Consider the following 19,699-nt stretch of genomic DNA (forward strand, 5'->3'; position numbering starts at 1 on the left):
ATATACTTTCTATGCGCTGGTTGTTGGGGTTTTTTTTTCCCCACTATCTTCAGAGCGTGATCGATGTAGATCGATGACAGAAACGTACGGGAGTTTTTAACCCCCCCCCCTCCCCCTTCCGTGTTTGGTATTAATAAAAAGTATTAAAGAGAGCAATGATTATTAAACATAGAGACTTGAGCAAGTCTAAAAAATCCTAGAAAAAACCAAATCTGATTTTTTTTACTGTGTTCAAATTTCTCAGAGGTCATATTCATAAGAATTGCAAGCCTTATTTCATGGGATGGTTACCTGTAAAATGCGAAACGAAATCGAAAGGAAACGAAATCTACCGAAGCAAAACGAAACCTACCGAAACGGGTACCCTTATTTCATACGACATGCCTACTGTTGTAGGCACGGTGAAATAAATACAGTACGTATACTTTGGAGTATTTCTAAGAATTCATAATTTTTATGAATGTACACTATACACGTACAAAGATTTATTTTCAATTTTTAAACATTAAATCATGCATGTGCTTTAGTTATGATATTACAGCTTGGAGATAATGAATTTGTTTAAAATGTGACGTTGCTTTCGTGATTATATTTTGCCACAATTTATGACGTTATAAGTGTAACGTAAAGTGACACCATTACCGTGCGCTTAGTGATTGCTTATGTTGTGTTGACAACGACAGACAAATCGACTTTATGCAAATAAATCATAAATAGATTTTAAGTGCAAAAAGGTCAAGTTTAACACACTATATAGCACAACAACATCCTGTTTTTGTTTTTGTTTTCATGATTCCCCTTCAATGCAGGAAATCAAAAATATACTTCACTAAAAAAAAAAACATGACAGTGCATGTACTCCAAAACTCGGGAGCGAACTAGCTCTATACTGACCAAAAATTACAGAAAACAAATCCGAAATTCAACACGGGATACAAATTCAAATAATTTAATTTGAAAGTTTCACCATGTTGTTTCAATCTTGTCAAAAACTCAAACATCCACTTTTTGCATAAATCTACTTTCAGAAAACCCGAGTGTCGTACTTTAGTCCTTCGGGTCTTTCGTACATGTACGGTATGATAGTTTTTGGAATTTTTTGGAATTATACATTTACATGTATTTCAAAGTCACTCAAGATTTCATTTCATTTCTATCCAAAATACTTCATTTAAACAAAATTTTTCGGTGGGGCAAGACTCTAAACCTCCGTAGAGGAAGTATGTCTTCGATCGGTACTTTGGCACTCATTCTGTCCCCACCCCCACCCCCACCTCCACCCCCTTCTTCGGTACTTTGGCACTTGTCCTCTTGACACCCCCCCCCCCCTCCCTCCTTGAAAAAGCCTGGACCCGGCTCCTAAGGTACCAGTTTTCTGTATTCTAAAATGTAATATGCGATAAACTAATTCACATTTTAAAACTTGTTATTTAAAGCATAAATGGAAGATAACGCAGTTAAGTTTTTTATGAAACCTTTTTTTTTTTTCTTTTCTTTTTTTTTTTTTTTTCTTTTTTTTTTGCAACCAATATGTACGGAAGCCGATATGTGCCATGGTATAGAATTGATATTCATTTATCTGGCGGCCGACAACTCCTCTCTCTCTCTCTCTCTCTCTCTCTCTCTCTCTCTCTCTCATATCTCTCCAAATGAAAGGGGTGCCATCCCTGTACATGTAATCTCCCTTTCCAATACTTAGTAAAAGTGGTAACCGCCAGGGTAAAAGATACATTTAGTCATACATGTATTTTCAAAATACTAGTTAAAAAAAAAAAAAAACAATGATAAAAAATGAATAAATAAATATACACTGTATTAGATAAATAAAATACTAGTAAAATAAACTATCTAATACCCGTGAAAGTAAATAAGATAAAATTCCAAAGACCAACAAATAAATGAATAATAATATCCAATAAGTAATAATAGAAATATGTTAATGATTAAAATAAATGAGAAGAAAAATGGGAAAATGAAATAGTCTCCTACAACAAGGTAAGAAATAGTCTATCTCAAGTATTTCTACGGAAGTCGATAGGTACGCTAAAATCGGTAGATATGTCAAGAAATCAGAGCAGTTTCCCCGAGTGGTAATTTTGTAACCAGGTTACAATAGGGACAATATTTTTGTCCCCTTTAGCATATGAAACATGTGTCTTATAGTGCTAGAAAGCTCGGGATCGAAGTTCGTATTATTCGTAAACAATGTGAATAAGGGAAGACTATGGAAGCAATATTTCATGAAGAAGTGAGTTTTTGTTTTTGTTTTATATACATAAAGGCATTACGTTCTATCACAATCAATGCAACTGGGTCACAAGTCTTAAACATTGAAAAGTTAACAAAACAAACTGTTTTGAAAGCTCTCTGTTGATACAGAAGTTTAATACTAGGTTTGCATCTTGCATTCTGCCATTCATTTGAAAATCTAGCTAACGATTATATACACCCATCCTTTACAAATGAAACATCTTCAATCGTAGAATTGATTATTGTAGACCAATTACTTGATAAGATTAGAAAACATGAAATAAATGAATGATTCACTTTTGATGCCAGAAAAGGTTTAGAATTAGATATCCAATCCATATCTCGGCTGAGATTCGGCTCGGCTGAATATTTGGATTGACGCCTTCACCGAGCAGTCCTTCATAATTCATGTCTGGAAACTTACTTTCAGCTTACTGCTGTTTACTTCAAATAAGTTAGTCCACTGTTTAGTATTAAACCAAATCTGTATCACTATTTATTATATAGCTAATAAATAGTCTATTATAAAATCTGCGTAAAATCTAGAGAGTGTTAGTGTTCAATATCCTGAGAATTTATTGAACGCTAACTTTGCATTGCGTAAATTGTGTGTGCCCGAAACATTCCAAGTATGAGCGTTCAATATTGACGTTACCGTAACGACGTAAACAAGCCAAAATGGCAGACGACGGTCCTCCGAATCTGACAGAGCCGGTATTTGATATTTACTTAAACAAAATGTTTTACTGTACATAAATTATGATGTCCCCATTCACAAAATCAGTTTGCTTCATGCATCAATGACGGGTTTAATATTGAACAGTTAAAAAATGCATGCTGATAATACACACTGCCAATATTGATGAATTCTCGTCTATTTTGGAGTATTTTGAGTGAAAAGGGCTATAATTTAACAACTAAATACTTTAGCTATATAATAAAAGGGTTATTGAACTTATATTGGACGTGAATATTGGCACTCGTTGGCTGTCAAAATGCACTCGCAAGCTCGTGCATTTTGACAGCCAACTCATGCCAATATTCACGTCCAATATAAGTTCAATAACCCTATATAATTACAGGGTTGTGGATAACCACTCGTCAATGCGAGTAATATTTGCTGTGGGCGATTACATATTAAAAATCGGCTTACCCACATGGCAACCAAAATTTTTCCTTAGAACATTTTCATTTAAACGTTAGATACTAACCCTTTCAATAAAAGTTATATTAGCCATAATTATTCATATCGTTTGCAAAGCAGATGCTTGGCATCTAAATCATTTCAAGCATATATGTGACTTAGACTACCAGCATATCAACAATGTGGCAATTTCAAAATCCCAAAAGAGAATACTTACATAGACCATTACTAGATCGGACACACAGAATTGGCTTGTTAATCGGCCATGGCTGTCGCACATGGCAAGCTAAATGATTAGTTGGTTGTATATTGCTTAAAGTTCCATTTGAGAATCGTCACTATTGTCGGTAAGGCTGTAAAATTTGTAAGGCTGTAAAATTTAGGCCTATGGTCAGCGCTTACGGCCATTGGACAGGAAAGGTTCTTTATCGTGCCACACCTGCTGTGACATGGGGCCTCAGTCATTGCGGTCTCTTCTGAAGGACCATCCCATTTAATCGCAAGGGGTACTGAGGACCTACTTGAACCCAATCCCCATGGGATTGCAAGCAGAATGATTTGCCACTATAACAAAAATAAAATCTCTTGATATTTGGTCTTAACTGGTAATTACTATACAATGTGGGCCCGTTGATCAATTGGGCTCATAAACTTTCAAAAGGCAGGGGCCCACTTTGCCCCTACGGTTTCAACTGTTAACCACAACCCTGAATTTAATGCTGTATCACTTACCCTCTAAGTATGTAAATTCCATTAAATAAAATATCACTAAATTATTCGTTCAAATGAAGACTGACGTGGCACAATATTTCATCTCCCAAAATTGAAAGAGTTCCAATACTTTGTTATTTAAATTAGCGATATGCAAGTAGGTATGTGGAGTTACAATGTATCAGTAACTAGATAAAGTAGACTATAGGAACTCTTCAATTTCAGGAGATAAAATATTGTGCCATGGAAGTCATCATTTGAATTGGAAAATTTAGTGACTATTTTCATTTTGGGATTTTCATACCTAGATGGTAAGCAATACAAAATTAATAGTGATAGAGAGTTAGTTTAACAGTCAACTAACTTATTTGAAGTGACCAGCAGTGTCACCTAAGTGCACATTGCTAGAACCGGCCGAAGCTGAAAGTAAATTTCCAGACATGAATTATGAAGGACTGCTCCTAAAATTCAATGTGTATTTGCATCAAGTTTTCCCAATGGATGGAAAATTCTTATGCAAAAAGCAATTCAAATCCCATGTTTTCAACAATGTTTGGTTAAGTTTTGGCATCCTAATTTCTTATATTACCCAAGTCTGTGTAAATGAAATCCATTAACTTATATGCATTTTAAGTGTCTGTGATGTTTACTGAAAATTGCAGCACGATATACCATCATCTTACATACAATGTATTATATTGTATTACTAATAACAATGACAAACTGCGTATCAACATGGGAAACCACTTTCAGTCTGTCAACAAGAAGACTGCAGCTCATCATGATGACAAAAGTTTACATTATGAACTACTTAGGGAGAATGAATTTAGTATATTTTGCCACTTATAAATTTTTTGGTATGATTTTACAGCAAGAGGGATCACTATGTGCTCAGCACTGTTTGAATGCATTGCTACAAGCACAGTACTTTAGTGCAGTGGATTTGGCAGACATTGCCCGCCAACTGGATGAATCCGAGCGTCTACAGATGGCTGAAGCTGGAACCCAGAGTATTGAGTATCAGAGATTTATACAGGTCTGTTGTAATAGAATTACAATATATCTGTGTTGAGATAATACAAATTTTAATATTGTGTTTACATGATGTACAATTTAGAAATATTTTATTCATCATATCAGTAGATCAGAGTATTGCAGTCTTCCTCACGATATGATACATATGTCAGATTCAAGCATGTGATATACGTATCACAATACTCTTTTAATGGCTTAAGATTTCTTACATTTATGGTGTTTATTTTGTTGTCGTAGTACATTTTATTTAGTATTATTTCCAAAATAAAATCACAAGACCTCATGTATTAATATGTATAGTTCATTAAATGTATGAATGAAAATAACAAAAGAATGAGGGTTAAAATCGCTTTTAAATTTTTTGTGACACTTGGAATCACTCTTGGTGACAGATATGCAAGTTACAACTGTATCACAATATCATATTGACAATACTATCAATATATTGCCATATGGTTACACCTCTAATAATCAGTCTCATCCAATAGAGTTTTTTCTTTCTATATTTACTGGATAGCTCTTCTATTAGTGTACCGTCACAGCTGTGCAACTAAAATCTATTGAAATGGATGAAAAATTAGCATTTTTGTAAGTCACGGTGACAATCATGGTATTGGTATTTCCATTTTGTACATTGTTGCATGTATCTGAAAGTAGAAGCAAGATGATTTACCACATGTATTAGAGAAAACCTTGACTGCTGATCAGTAGATGATCACATGGGCAAAACAAGACAACTTATCATTGGATCAAATGCTGTCTGACGTGTTTCATACCGATTGTTAGGCCGTTATTGACACATTGATTTTGACTACGGATAACTCCGTTTACCTGATCAGGATAGAGGGCTCACGGCGGGTGTGACCGGTCAACAGGGGATGCTTACTCCTCCTAGGCACCTGATCCCACCTCTGGTGTGTCCAGGGGTCTGTGTCTGCCCAACTATCTATTTTGTATTGCTTATAGGAGTTATGAGATTGATCACTGTTCATTATCTTCACCTTTCATAATGAGCTTTATGCATTATTCCTCTAATTATGCCCTCCTTTGAAAAAGAGGGGGCATATTGTTTTGCACCTGTCGGTCGGTCTGTAGACCATGTGTTGTCCGCTCAATATCTTGAGAACCATTCACTTGATGATAATGATATTTCATATGTGGTTTAGTTATGAGTAGAAGAGGATCCTTATTGTTTTTCAGGTCCAAAGGTCAAGGATCAATCTACTCTGGACATAGGAATATAAATTATATAATGTCCGCTCAATATCTTGAGAACCCTTTGCTTGAAAGACATCAAACTTGGCACACTGGTACATCCTAAGGAGTAGATGACCCCTATTGATTTTGAGGTCATATGGTCAAAGGTCAAGGGTCAAACTGGGCATAGGAATATACTGACCATTCAATGTCTAGAGAACCCTTTGCTTGACAGACATTGAACTTGGTACGCCAGTACATCTTCAGAAGAAGATGACCCCCATTGATTTTGAGGTCACATGGTCAAAGGTCAAGGGTCAAACTGGACATAGGAATATACTGTCCGTCAAATATCTCAAGAACCCTTTGCTTGACAGACATCAAACTTGATACACTGGTACATCTTCAAGAGAAGTTGACCCTTATTGATTTTGAGGTCACATGGTAAACGGTCAAGGGTCAAACTTGACATGGGAATATACTGTCTGCTCAGTATCTTGAGAACCCTTTTCTTGACAGACATCAAACTTGGTACACTGATACGTCTTCAGGAGAAGACGACCACTATTGATTTTGAGGTCACATGGTCAAAGGTCAAGGGTCACACTAGACAGGAATATACTGTCCGTTCAATATCTTGAGAACCCTTCGCTTGACAGACATCAAACTTTGTACACTGGTACATCTTCAGGAGTTGATGACCCCTATTGATTTTTAGGTCACATGGTCAATCCACTCTTGACATAGGAAGATATTGTCTGCTCAATATTTTGAATTGATGATACTACTCTCAATTAAATGATGTGTGTGTGTATAACCCTTTTCAATTTTGCACCATGGGGGGCATATGTGTTTTACAAACATCTCTTGTTTTATCTTTTGATTTATTTCATAGCAAGCATCCTCAAACTTTGATGACAGTGGATTTTTTTCAATACAAGTCATAGACAAAGCATTACAAGTATGGGGATTAAATTTAGTGCAATATAACTCTCAGGACCCCATTGCACGGGAAGCGAGACAGAGCCCAGTGTGAGTATTCTATATGTTCTAGGAATGGAAGCACTCCTACACTGCTATCAGTTTGCACTGCTAAAATTTCATAAATATGTGCTTATACAACAAAACATGGTTAACAGTGAACATGCTTATGATGAATTCTTACAGTGAAGTGATTTTCATTCATTTGTTTTAAAACGTACATTATGAGCTTATTTGATGTAATGAATTACACTTATGATGAAGTAAATTTGTTCGTCCCCAGGACTTCGCTATAAGCATGCATTACTGTAACCTTGATTTATACAGTCTTCTCTGTAAATGTTGATTGAAAGTGTGAGTTTGTGATGATAATCAAGTTTACTTAACTTACTTTCTTTCATTGAGAAAATGAACGATGAAAGTTTCTTTTGTGGTGAAATTTTGTATCATGAATTATTCTCATAGAAAATATCTAAAATACTGTGGTTTTATCATTTTTCATTGAACACCAATTTTCTTTATTTTCATTGATTTTTTTAGGCCATGAAACCTCATGATCAGCAAAGTACAATATTTGCTCAAATACAAGTAAAATATATATAAATAATGGAATATTAACTGTCCGTGAAATTATGTATAATGAATCAGTATGTTTTGACAAATCCAGGTAATTTCATGCTCATGAAAATAGATATTTCACTTTCAATTTATTTTCACCTATTTCATCGTTATCCTAACTGGACATTTTTAATTGATAGAAATTCATTTATCATTTTAAATGTATAAAAAAAACATCTTGGGTGAATTTAAATGCTGGGTCAAATCATTTTAAGTCATCCTTGGTGATTTCTCAGTGATTATCTCAATTACTGACAACAAAAACGACAAACCCAATAGCTTTAGTTAGCAAATAACTACCTTCTTAAAAGCATCTTTTTTTCATTTCAGGGCACAGAATGCATATATCTGCAATTTCCGTGACCATTGGTTTTGTATCAGGAAGATTGGCAAGCAGTGGTTTAATCTCAATTCTCTCCTGACTGGTCCTGAACTTATCTCTGACACCTATCTGTCTCTGTTCCTTACCCAGCTACAACAGGAAGGCAAGTGATTCTATTGAACAGTGTAAACTCAGTAACCAGGAACATGTAAAGAGAGTCAATCCTGTGGTTATCAATTACAGAAGGGGAAGCACTCTTAAAGGCTATTAAACATTTAATTTGTTCTTTGTTTCCTCTCTTAGAGCTTCACATTCTCTCCTGTAAGTCATTACAATAGATTTTTTGAATAGGTATTTTATTTTCAAAAGAGAAATGACCAATATTAGATCAAGGAATGGTTTAGAAATTTGTTTGTAGATAGATATGACTTTTAATGGGGCATGGACATGATTTGAGCTGAAAATTTTCAAATAATGACATTCAAGTTTTCGCTGACCATTAGAAATACCTTAGTTAAGGAAGTTAGCTCCTGAGCTTTTGAGTACAACTGCGCAGGATGCTACAACTAAGTATTCACTGGTTCAATACTGATCCCATTGGTGCAAATATATTACACATCTATTGCTGAACCCTATCCAGTTGAAATTTTTTGTGTCAAATCAAATTTTGAAAGGGTTTGACAGGGACTATATTTTGTGGTGGAAGGATTCATTAATCAAAAGTTCTAATTCTGCATGATATTACAGTTTCTGTTTCATCCAATGTATCGTCTATTCTTATACCCCTATATGTGTATTTAAGTTTTATAATTTATGATACGGGTAATTGAGACTTGTAACTAGTTCAAATGTTGTAATTTAATAACTTGATTAATATATTTTTCCAAACAGAACACCGATTCTTAAAAAAAGTTTTAATTAATTTACTCGAAATTTTGTATAAAAATTCTGTGTTTTCGCCAATAATTCAATAATTTGATCTCCAACCCCCACTTTTTTAAGTTGCATTTTAAATTGGAAAACCAGACCTTGAAAATTATGTAAAATTTTAGAAATTGACATTACTCCTAACATGTCCTTTTAAACTCTCAATTTTGATATCATGAAGTTTTTCGTATATCAAGTGCATAAAGGTCATTATTTATTTCCTTTACTAGTATTAATTTCTTTTTTCATCTGTAGTGTTAGAGGACATGGTTATGTAGCTGTTTTATGTAATGATTGATTTGTGTTGCTTATGTTGTGTTGACAATAACAGAAAAATCAAGTTTAATTGAATAGATTTTAAGTGCAAAAGGGTCATGTTTAGAACACTATAGCTCAATAACAAGCGTTGTGACCCCAGTTTTTCTTTTAATTTCCTAATTTTCCTTCAATGTAAAAATCAAAAATACACTTCCCAAAAAATTGACATTACTCCAAATGTGAGGTGCGAACCTCTTTAATAAAAGTTGAAAACGTTTAGTTCAAATTATGTTCATGCCCCTTTAACAACTAAACATGTCATACACCATGATATACCCAATGGGGCCATGTGTACAGACACAAGAGGGTACAGTGTAGTATTTAAGAAATAAATTTCATTTTTGAAAATACATGAGGGTATGAACTGAACAGCAATGCTTTACATTGGCAAACTTTTCACAAAGCATGATACATTATGTAAAGATATTTTAAAAAGGCAAAAACATTGGACAGGTAAAGATTAAAACTTGCATGGTTTTTAGACTGAATTGTAACATTGGACAGGTAAAGATTAAAACTTGCATGGTTTTTAGACTGAATTGTAACATTGGACAGGTAAAGATTAAAACTTGCATGGTTTTTAGACTGAATTGTATCTGCTTGATTTCTAGAAGTTCTGGTACACCATGTAAGTTTTAATGAATATATAATTCAAACAAATATGTACACTAAATTCAGATTTTAGTACTGAGCTAGTTTTATGTAATCACTCTAATTTCAACAGGATACTCTATATTTATCGTAACTGGTCGATTACCAGAGTGTGAAGCGGACGATGTACTTAACCTGGCTCCAGCAGTGCAACTCATCAAACCTCGCCTGATTAATGAGAACCAGTCTATAAGTAAGTCTGACACTCAGACAGATGATCCCGAGTTACAGCGAGCTCTGATGGAGAGTCGATGTGAGGAGGAGAAGGATGATAAAATGTTACAGAGGGCTCTACAAATGAGCTTAGAAGGTAAAATATCGTCTTAAACAAGTAGTCATAGAAAGTGAAATATTCAATGGACAAGAAGTGAAGCTCATAAAAGTCAAATCTTTTCCTAATTTTAGAAATTAAACATGGAGGGCGATATGTGCTCTAGAAATCTGAATGTTTAATGGGTTCTAATAGAGACTAGTACAAATTCTATTTTATCACTGAATATTTTTTTTTCAAATCAGTATTAAATATCAGTATCGTATACATGCACATGGGTATCAGTGCATGGATAAAGATACAAATTACATGTACAGTATGCATACTTTATGTATTATCATGTTTGCTCACTATATACTAGGGTATGTAATAGAAGACAGCAATGACCCAGGACCAAGTCAGCAGACAGTAGAGTCCAAGTCCACAGAACTCACCCCTCCTACACAGGAGGAACTGCGACTGAAGAGACAGGCTTTTCTGCAGCGGTTAGACCAGACAGCTAGAGGAACCTCTGACTCCGAGACCACAGATCAGAGAGAGAACCAGCCAGAGGACAAAATCCAACCACAGGAGAGTGAAAAATCACCAGAGAAAAAACAGAAAGAGTGTGAAGGTAGGCATAAGATATGTTACTGGGTAAATGTATGTGAACATAATGCCAGGGTTTAAAGTTTTATATGGGAAGGTGTTGCATCTTTGATTTGACCTATGGGCTTCTTGTTTTATGTTTAGCTCTCTGGGCTATAAGCTCACGTGATCTTTTCTGATTACCCATCCGTCTGTCTGTAAACTTTACACTTTTTTATTCCCGATATCGAGGGCATAGTCTTTGTCTTGTCTCAGTCAGTCTGTCTGAAATTTTAACCTTGCTCATAACTTTTGATGGTGAGTGATAGAACTCTCATATTTCATGTGTGCAGTCCTTGGGACCATAAATAGACACCAAATTTTTTACTTATTAGCTTTTGAATTTTGACCTACTTTTAAGAAAAGCTAACTTGGGCAATATCTTGTGAACAGTTTGAAGTAGGGCTTTCATATTTTGTACATGTATATAGATTCTTTATGAAAGACCTTTCATTTGTTTCTATTGGGTTGGGAGGGGGGCATAGTTTTTCACAAACACATCTTCCTTGCTTCTTATCTAGAACAAATGAGCCAATTTCATCTAAAGTTGGCACAAAGCACCTTTTGGTAAAGGGCTTATTCCATTTCCAGAAAAATATAATTTTCAAGAAGAGAAAAATGAAGTGGGTGTCGTGAAAGATATTTTTTCTCAAAAACCACTGGACTAGAAAAGATAAAACTTATGTGAAACCTCCTTCCTGACATAGTGTAGATTATAAATGTTCAAAACATGACCCCTGGGTATAGGATGGGGTCACAATAGTGGATTAAAGTTTAACATTGGAATGTATGAGATCGTGTTTTAAAAATCAAGAGAACAGCAAGGCCATGAATATTCACATTAATTTATATATACATGTACAAACATCCTCATTCCTCATGGGAATAAAGAGGGATGATAATCTTTTAAAAATCTTCTGTACAACAGCAGGGTCTGGGTGACTTAGGTGAGTGTTGTTGTTCATGGGCTTCTTGTGTTTTAACTTGTTTTTGTTTCAAATTAAAAAATATACTGCAAATGTGGAATTTCTTGTCCTTTCATATGTGTACATATTTCAAAAATGTTGTAGATTTTGGATTAGAATCTTGTAATAGTGAATCTGGTATGATTAGTAGTTTTTATGTTCTCCAGGGGAAGTCACAGAGGCGGGGGAAGTCACAGAGTCGGGGGAGGTAACTGAGGATGAGATGCTGAAGCAAGCAATAGCCATGTCTATGGAGGGTCAGGGATAAGGAGCATATCCATGGAGCTGAAGAAATCCAAGTGATGGTGGCACTGACCACCCAAGTTTATCGGTCAGAAAAAAAACTTGACCACAGCTGACAGTGCTATAGTGCCATTTTTGCCTTCCAGTAGATCTCCTTATCTGGTACATGTGTACTAATTTTAGTTCCCTGTGATGTCATCTGATGATACTCGCTACAGATAGCTGATTTTATCATGTGGTCTGTAATAGCTACAGAAGTCTTTGGTGCTTCCAGTGTGCTGTTTTGCTGCCTTTGTGGTGCTGTAACAACTGAATACAATGTAATACATTTAAAATTTCACCCCTATTTATTGTTCTTGTACACTTTAGCATTACTAGATATTTCAGTATTTCACATTACCTAACAGTGTGTCCAAATCAATCATAGTGTTGTAATTTTGCGTCAGTTGCACCAATTTGTAAAACAGTTCATGAACAAATTGTATATCTAAAAACACAAAGGGGTGCGTCTATTAAAGGTCATTGTTTTATAAACCAAAATAACAATGTGCTGTTTAATGAATGAATTATAAATTTTTTTTTAGTGTTTCATAATTGATGGCCCTCAAAATAACAAATCATGTGAATCATTTTTACTGTTTTTTTTATGTGCCATATACATGCGTATTTAATACATTGAAATATTCTGAAATAAGTTTATATCATCTATTGGAATGTATCTTTGTAATGTAGTCTGTATTAGGACATTTGGTTATATCTGAAATGAAACCTGTTACGTGGCATTCATTAGCTCACCTGGGGTGAAAGCATTTCTGATCACATTTTGTACAGCAATTATCTGTCAATCAACTTTTAACATTTTAACTTCTTCAGAACCACAGGGCCAATTTCAACCATACTTGTGATAAAGTGTCTTTGGGTAATTGTTCATATGAAGAGAGTCACTTCCTTTTCAAAGGGGGATAATTAAGAAATAGTGAAAAAATGGTGGATCTTCCTCCTCAAGAACCACTAGAACAGAAAAGATAAAACTTTTGTGAAACCTTCCTTAATGGATAGATATTCAAACTTATTCAAATCATTGACCCAGGGGTTGGATGGGGTCACAATAGGGGATTAAATTTTACATGATATATAAGAAATACATGTATCTTTTTAAAATCTTCTCAAGAACAGCAGAGCCTTGATTAGTCTTATTAATTATAAAGCATCCTGAAGTAGTGGAGATTCAAGTGTGTTCTAATCGTGGCCCTGGGGTAGGGTGGGGCCACAACAGAGGAACAGAGCGGGGTAGGGTGGGGCCACAACAGAGGAACAGAGCGGGGTAGGGTGGGGCCACAACAGAGGAACAGAGTTTTATATGGGAATCTTTTACTCTAGAGGAACAGTGTCATTATTAGTCATATTGATATGCAAGCATCCAGTTATTCATGTGAGTGTATTGGAAATTTGAAGAAAAAATTCTTTTCAAGAGTAGCAAGGTCACACTAAATCATTTCAATGTGCAAACATTTTCAAGTTCTCAAATTCATTTTTTTTTTCATTGACCTGGAATTAAGTTGTGGTTAAAATTGGGGTGAATTTTTACATAAATTATGAATATGGAGTGGGGATTTTTAAAGAAAACCTTTTTCTCCAGAACGGCAAAGCCATGTAAGTCATAATCCATGTGTTGTGTGGATTAAAGTTTGGTAAAATCATAAACCCAAGGGCTAGGTTAGGGTCATGTTATGGGGTCAAAATTTGTAATGGGGATTAAAGAGGATACAAATGTTCTGATGAAAAACAATAGGGCCAAGTTGACATACGTGAGGATTGTGGCCCATGGGCCTCTTATTTTGTGATACAAAGGTGTGCTTTCAACCACATCTCTCATTCAGCCTTAATTCAAGATGAAATAATGTTTTTGGTTGTGTTTACGTTCTAATAAATTTAAATCTCTACACAATTTAGTTATGTTTTTATCTTTCACACATATGGAGATGTCACCATTGCCGATGAAGGGCTGCAAAATTTAGGCCTATGCCTTCTTTATCGTGACATGGGACTTTGGTTTTTGCGGTCTCATCCAAAGCACCATCCCATTTAATCGCCTCTTACTACAATCAAGGGGTACTGAGAACCTATTATAACCCGTATCCCCACGGGACCCAACAATAGAAATGAAAAAAATTATACAATACATATGGAAAATACATGTGTACAATGAAAAATTATACAACATAAATGGAAAATGTAGAATACAAATGGAAAATATACAATACAAATGGAAAATATATCGGTTTTGCAACGTTTGACATGTCATACCCTGCAACAAAAACAAATACGTTAATGAGTATTGTGAAAAAAATTTGTACAGGGTATTCCTTGAAACTCCTCTTGAGTGATTACATGGATATTTCATAACACTTTTTCCCCTGCTGCAGGATCTGTGAAGTTGCTCAAACTTCTTGGAAGTTGTACATTATTGGGGGTAAGGGATCGCATACATTTCATTGCTAAAATGTTTTTGATTTATCGCTTGATGTTTTTCTATTGAACCTTTTAAGTCGTGACATACCTTGAAAATTAAAACTTTTTTCCTTAAGAAACTGAAATTCATAATCTATGTAAGAGTACGGATTTGTACGAAAGCCATTAGGTGCCAGGGTATAGAATTAAAATTCATTCAACTGGCGATCGCCACTTAATTTAAGGTAGCTATTGATAGCTAGCCCCAAAAAAACCGCTCATTGAATTTTTTTCAATTTTATTTATTTTAACATTTTGACTTTATCCTAAAACATATCAAAAAATCAACAAAAGTAATCAGGTTAATTTTCGAGGAAAGCGAGATTGAAATCCCCTCTTTTGCAGCCCCAAAAGGCAAAAAATGCTAAAATTGAGCAAATTAACACAAAAGCCAATGAAAATTTTATTGACACCAGAAATATTGTTTGTCATATATAGTTATGTAAATTAAACACAAACAGATAAAAAATCAACATGGATTAGATTTTCAAAATGCATCTAAGGAAAACATTGGCATGATTCGACTTGGCAATTGGCCAAATTTACCCTAAATATGGCGTTTCTCAAATACTATCAAGCATACATTTTTTGACAACAACAAAATTCTGCTCATAAAATTTCTGATTTTATTTCATTTTTACAATAAGTCAAGTAGTATCTAAAATATTGAATAGAAAAAAATATACCAAATGAGGTTTAATCTGAAACTATGTCAGATTTTGTAACCCTACCCCCTCCCTTCTAGAAATGAATTTTAAGAGATACAGTCAGGAGAGATAAACTATTGACCTTAAATGATTAAGCATTCCCAAATTACCATATTGAGCATTCAAACTCGCAATACTAGAAGTTTCTATGAGCCATTTAAGAATGATATATAATGTGTGCTATTGCAGTTGACCTTTTTGCACTCACAATGATTGCCTAAATATTTAGTTATTTTTCATACAATTTCTTGTAATAACTAGACCAAATCTATTACCTATACATATTTTTTGATAGAAATTTATATCACTATACAGTATAATACACCAAATATGTTTAAATAACCATTTCATATTTCAATAAATAATTAATATCAATGGAAAGAGACCCATGGACTGCCCATGGATCACTACAATTAAGTCCATCTGAGTCATCTTAGCCTCACAGATAGGTGTGTCTTTCATAAGTTTAAGATTTCTAATTGTAGTTTCACATGGAACTATTGGATAACTGAGAATGCATGTACATGTATATTGCATTAACTAACGGAAGTTTTCCCCAGGTGAAGGTCTATGTTCACTGTATGTATAGGGGGGGGGGGGGGGGGGTGAATTAGTTCCATTATGAAACTTTTCTAAAAATTTTATATACATTAATGTATCTATGATGTATATTTCAACTAAATTTTGAATTACAAGGAAAATTCAAACACATTGATTGAAGTAATAAAATTGATATTCTATCATGTGCACATTTTTTACTAATATATCTAAGAAAAAATAATCAACATTGAAATTTCCTTTACATCTATGCAATATTATTGTCTTTCAAAAGGCATGTACTTGTAATATACGAGTACATGACATGTACTTGTTTTCCCTTAAATTCACAATTTAGTTTAAAGTATGTTGTATAACATCCACTGCTCTGAGCTCATATAAGTGAATTAATGTTTTTCATCCAGTCCCAAATTTTGCAGTAGTTCTTTAATCTTCGGAACTTGATCAAACATTTTTAAATTTGTGGAGTTGTGGGGGTCCAGGGGATATGTCATCATCACTGTAAATGGAGTACCTGTTCAAAATATAGATAAATATATTTAAATATAGCAAAAAAGATGAATATCTGATATACTCAGAATTGTCTTTACAAATGTTTATCAAAAAAAAAATATAGTACCTCTCTTGCTGTTATACTTGTTGACTCGAAATCCACTTCAACCTGCACTGGTCCTATCTAACCTCCCTCGGTCTTCAGGCTGATGCCTAGAAAAAAGATCATCATAATTGATATTTGCACCGTTAGGTCTATATTATACCATTGAGTAATTAGATTGCGTCATACAATGTGAATTTTAGAACTGTGTCTCAACACATATTCAGTTAAAATTTAAATACTGATGTTTCAAAATTATAAATTGCAATGAGATGACATGTATATATGTTTTCATAAACTGCCATAGACTTATCATATCTGTTTTATTTACAAAATGTGGGTCAAGAGAAGGGCATACGTGTAGTATACATATCTTACTTATACATACAATGCATACATTTGCCTATGAGAGGGCATATGGAGACTTGTGATTAATTTACATTATTTAAAAAGGTTTTGCCAACCTACATGTTTGTGTGAAACACAAAACTTCAGGTTTGATATATTTCTTAGGTCACTGAAATTTCAAAGTAATAATATATGTATACTATAGTCTAGGGAATTATAATTCAACACATGCCCCCCCCCCCCCTTCCACTTTTTATCCGGTTCCCTCATACCCCTAGATAGTAGGTCTATACAGATATTTGTTTTTCATTACTTTTATACATGTAGTTCAAGGTATGTTATTTTCGTAACAGTTATTTTCATAACGATATTATTATTTTCTTAATAAAAGAGTTGTGAGAGCCCATGTTTACAAATGTGGTATACATTTACATGACATCCGTTCGTTTACAATCACTGGCACAGGTGGGAGTTATATTTTATGCACATATGGAATACATATATACATACAAAATAATACATCTACTGTATGTCGTGTGTTTAAACTTACAGATGTTATTATAAATCGCGTTGTGAAATAGCAGAGGAAATGTGAGTTGAACTTTTGAATACAAATTTATGGCATTTTTTTCACTCACCAAACGAAACTATGATTTCGTTGTCCAACTTGAATGCATCCACCAACTTCCTCTTCTTGCAAGAAACTCTGTTAGGTCTCTCAATGACTGTATAAACAGTATTTAATCTCTCAGCATGCAGCACTCGGACATTACGATGCATCAATCAACAACTTTGTTTACGTAGCGCATCTATGTACATGGATTGGTGGTTGGTTTAACATTTCGATTAGCAAAAAGTTTCACACAGATGAAACATTTGATCTACCATTATTACAGACATTGAGGTATACTTATGTGGTATGTGCATATTTTCTGTAGGCGAGTCAGTCACAGCAACAAAACACTTTCGGAACCCCTTTTTGTTTTTCCACTATTCTATGACGGAGTAAGGAATTCCGGAAAATGAATTCACGTGAAAATACACAATTTTTACTGATCACGTGGTTGCTATCCGTCGCTACCTTAACTAGCGGCCACAACTTATTATCTGGCGGCCACCACATAAGTTATTAAATGGCGGCCACCAGTTAATCTATATGTTGCCGCCAGTACTAGTTATTCAACTCTCTCTCTCTCTCTCTCTCTCTCTCTCTCTCAAACTGAAAGGGATGCAATCCCTGTAGGTATCACACCGGTAATTATTTTCACTATATATTACTATAGAGGGGAAAAAATCATTAAAAATCAGTTTACAAAATTGATGCCGAATAACGCAGTCAGACACGTTCTATGTTACCTATCTCGTCTGCCGACACCAGAAAAACAACACCCTACGCGGCATTTTCGAAAAAAAATTACCCGCAAACAAGACTACCCTCAAATCCACGTGTTTTTCACATGTGTGTAAACAGCCGGAGTGCACCTCAGGAAGTAGCCTCAGCTACCAACAGCAAATAGTTCCTTTGTATACACTTGATTATTTCTACAAATTACACAAAATTTCCTAATCAGGGGTACAAAAATTAAGAGAAAAGAAGAAGAGGAAATGAGAAAAATCGCGCAAGGAAAAAAATATTTCTTTAAATATATGGAACTACAATTGACTAAGTTCATTTTGATCGGACAATTACCGGTGTGATACCTGTAATCTCACTCTCCAATACTTTGTAATATGTATGTGTTATATACAATTAAGAGCATTATTGTTTGTCGATTGTGCTGCTAATTTACAAAGTTATATAAATGTTCAGGATATCAAATTTGCGCACGAGAAAATCTTAAGGTTTACTTAATATGAGAAAGTATCAGGCATATTTCATTTTCTGTAATTTTCGTATGCAAACTACGGTTATTTTCACATGCACAGGGCTGTTCGATATGTAATGTGTATTGTACGATATCTCAAAAGCATTCTACTCAAATAGTGAAATGAACATTACATTCCTTCAAAGTATTCTCCGCGATTTGAAATACACAATTTCAATCTCTGAATCCATTTCTGAAATGCGTCACGGTATGCTGATTTAGGTAGAACTCTGAGACACTGACTGATGGCTGAGCCAAGGGCTTGTAGGGACTTGTAACGACGACCAGATAAGAACTTTAAGTTTTTGAAAAAGGAAAAATTCGTCATAACTAAAGTGAACTATTTTTGAAGAGATTTTCTCCTTTAGGGACAGGGATGTAGAATCAAGAGAGAGAGAGGGGGGGGGGGTCTTTATTTCAAATGATAAAAATTGTCCATTATTTTCACTTCTATAAACATACATGAACATTTGGAAATATTAGCTTTTTGCTGGGTGAGGAAAATTCGCCAAAAAATGAAAGCACCAAATGATGCACTTGTTAAATGAAAATGCACCGAAAACTGAAGCGCTAATATTTCAAACTACATTTTGGTTTAGAAAAATTGGCTAAATATTCCTGACGCCAAAATCTGATACACGGGTGGTTTATGGATAGAAATTATATTAACTTTAGTCAACGGCTGATAAGCAGAATTTTCTCTTTTTTATCACTTGTTAGTGAGGGTGTTTTTTAATAATGTCCCTTTAAGTTATAGGACAAAGATTTATTATTTAAATACTTATCTAGTTTTGTGTTTACCCCCCCCCCCCCACACACACACACACACTTTTTTTTTTAATAACTACAGGTCTA

The 19,699-nt window shown here is 34.5% G+C and overlaps 1 protein-coding gene and 1 long non-coding RNA gene across 2 annotated transcripts; one reads left to right on the forward strand and one right to left on the reverse strand.

The window, feature by feature from the left end:
- Positions 1 to 2,090: 2,090 nt before the first annotated feature.
- Positions 2,091 to 14,208, forward strand: LOC125651726 (ataxin-3-like). The gene is made up of 7 exons (XM_048880454.2): positions 2,091 to 2,248; positions 4,977 to 5,141; positions 7,233 to 7,369; positions 8,267 to 8,421; positions 10,228 to 10,464; positions 10,787 to 11,038; positions 12,185 to 14,208. Exons 1-7 carry the CDS (start codon positions 2,225 to 2,227, stop codon positions 12,283 to 12,285), a joined length of 1,071 nt encoding a protein of 356 aa, XP_048736411.1. The 5' UTR covers positions 2,091 to 2,224; the 3' UTR covers positions 12,286 to 14,208.
- Positions 14,209 to 15,161: 953 nt separating this feature from the next.
- LOC130055168 (uncharacterized) lies at positions 15,162 to 18,001 on the reverse strand. Its single transcript, XR_008803442.1, has 3 exons — positions 17,618 to 18,001; positions 16,656 to 16,741; positions 15,162 to 16,550 (listed from the first exon to the last, which is right to left on the reverse strand). It is a non-coding gene; the product is annotated as an uncharacterized LOC130055168 (long non-coding RNA).
- Positions 18,002 to 19,699: the final 1,698 nt, after the last annotated feature.

This window comes from Ostrea edulis, chromosome 5, assembly GCF_947568905.1.
Source record: "Ostrea edulis chromosome 5, xbOstEdul1.1, whole genome shotgun sequence".
NCBI classification, from domain to species: Eukaryota; Metazoa; Mollusca; class Bivalvia; order Ostreida; family Ostreidae; genus Ostrea; species Ostrea edulis.

Coding starts and splice junctions, on each gene's coding strand:
- LOC125651726 (XM_048880454.2), top strand. CDS start 2,225: ATGGAAGCAATATTTCATGAAGAA. Junction 2,249..4,976: donor AAGCAATATTTCATGAAGAA/GTGAGTTTTTGT, acceptor ATGATTTTACAG/CAAGAGGGATCACTATGTGC. Junction 5,142..7,232: donor AGTATCAGAGATTTATACAG/GTCTGTTGTAAT, acceptor TTTATTTCATAG/CAAGCATCCTCAAACTTTGA.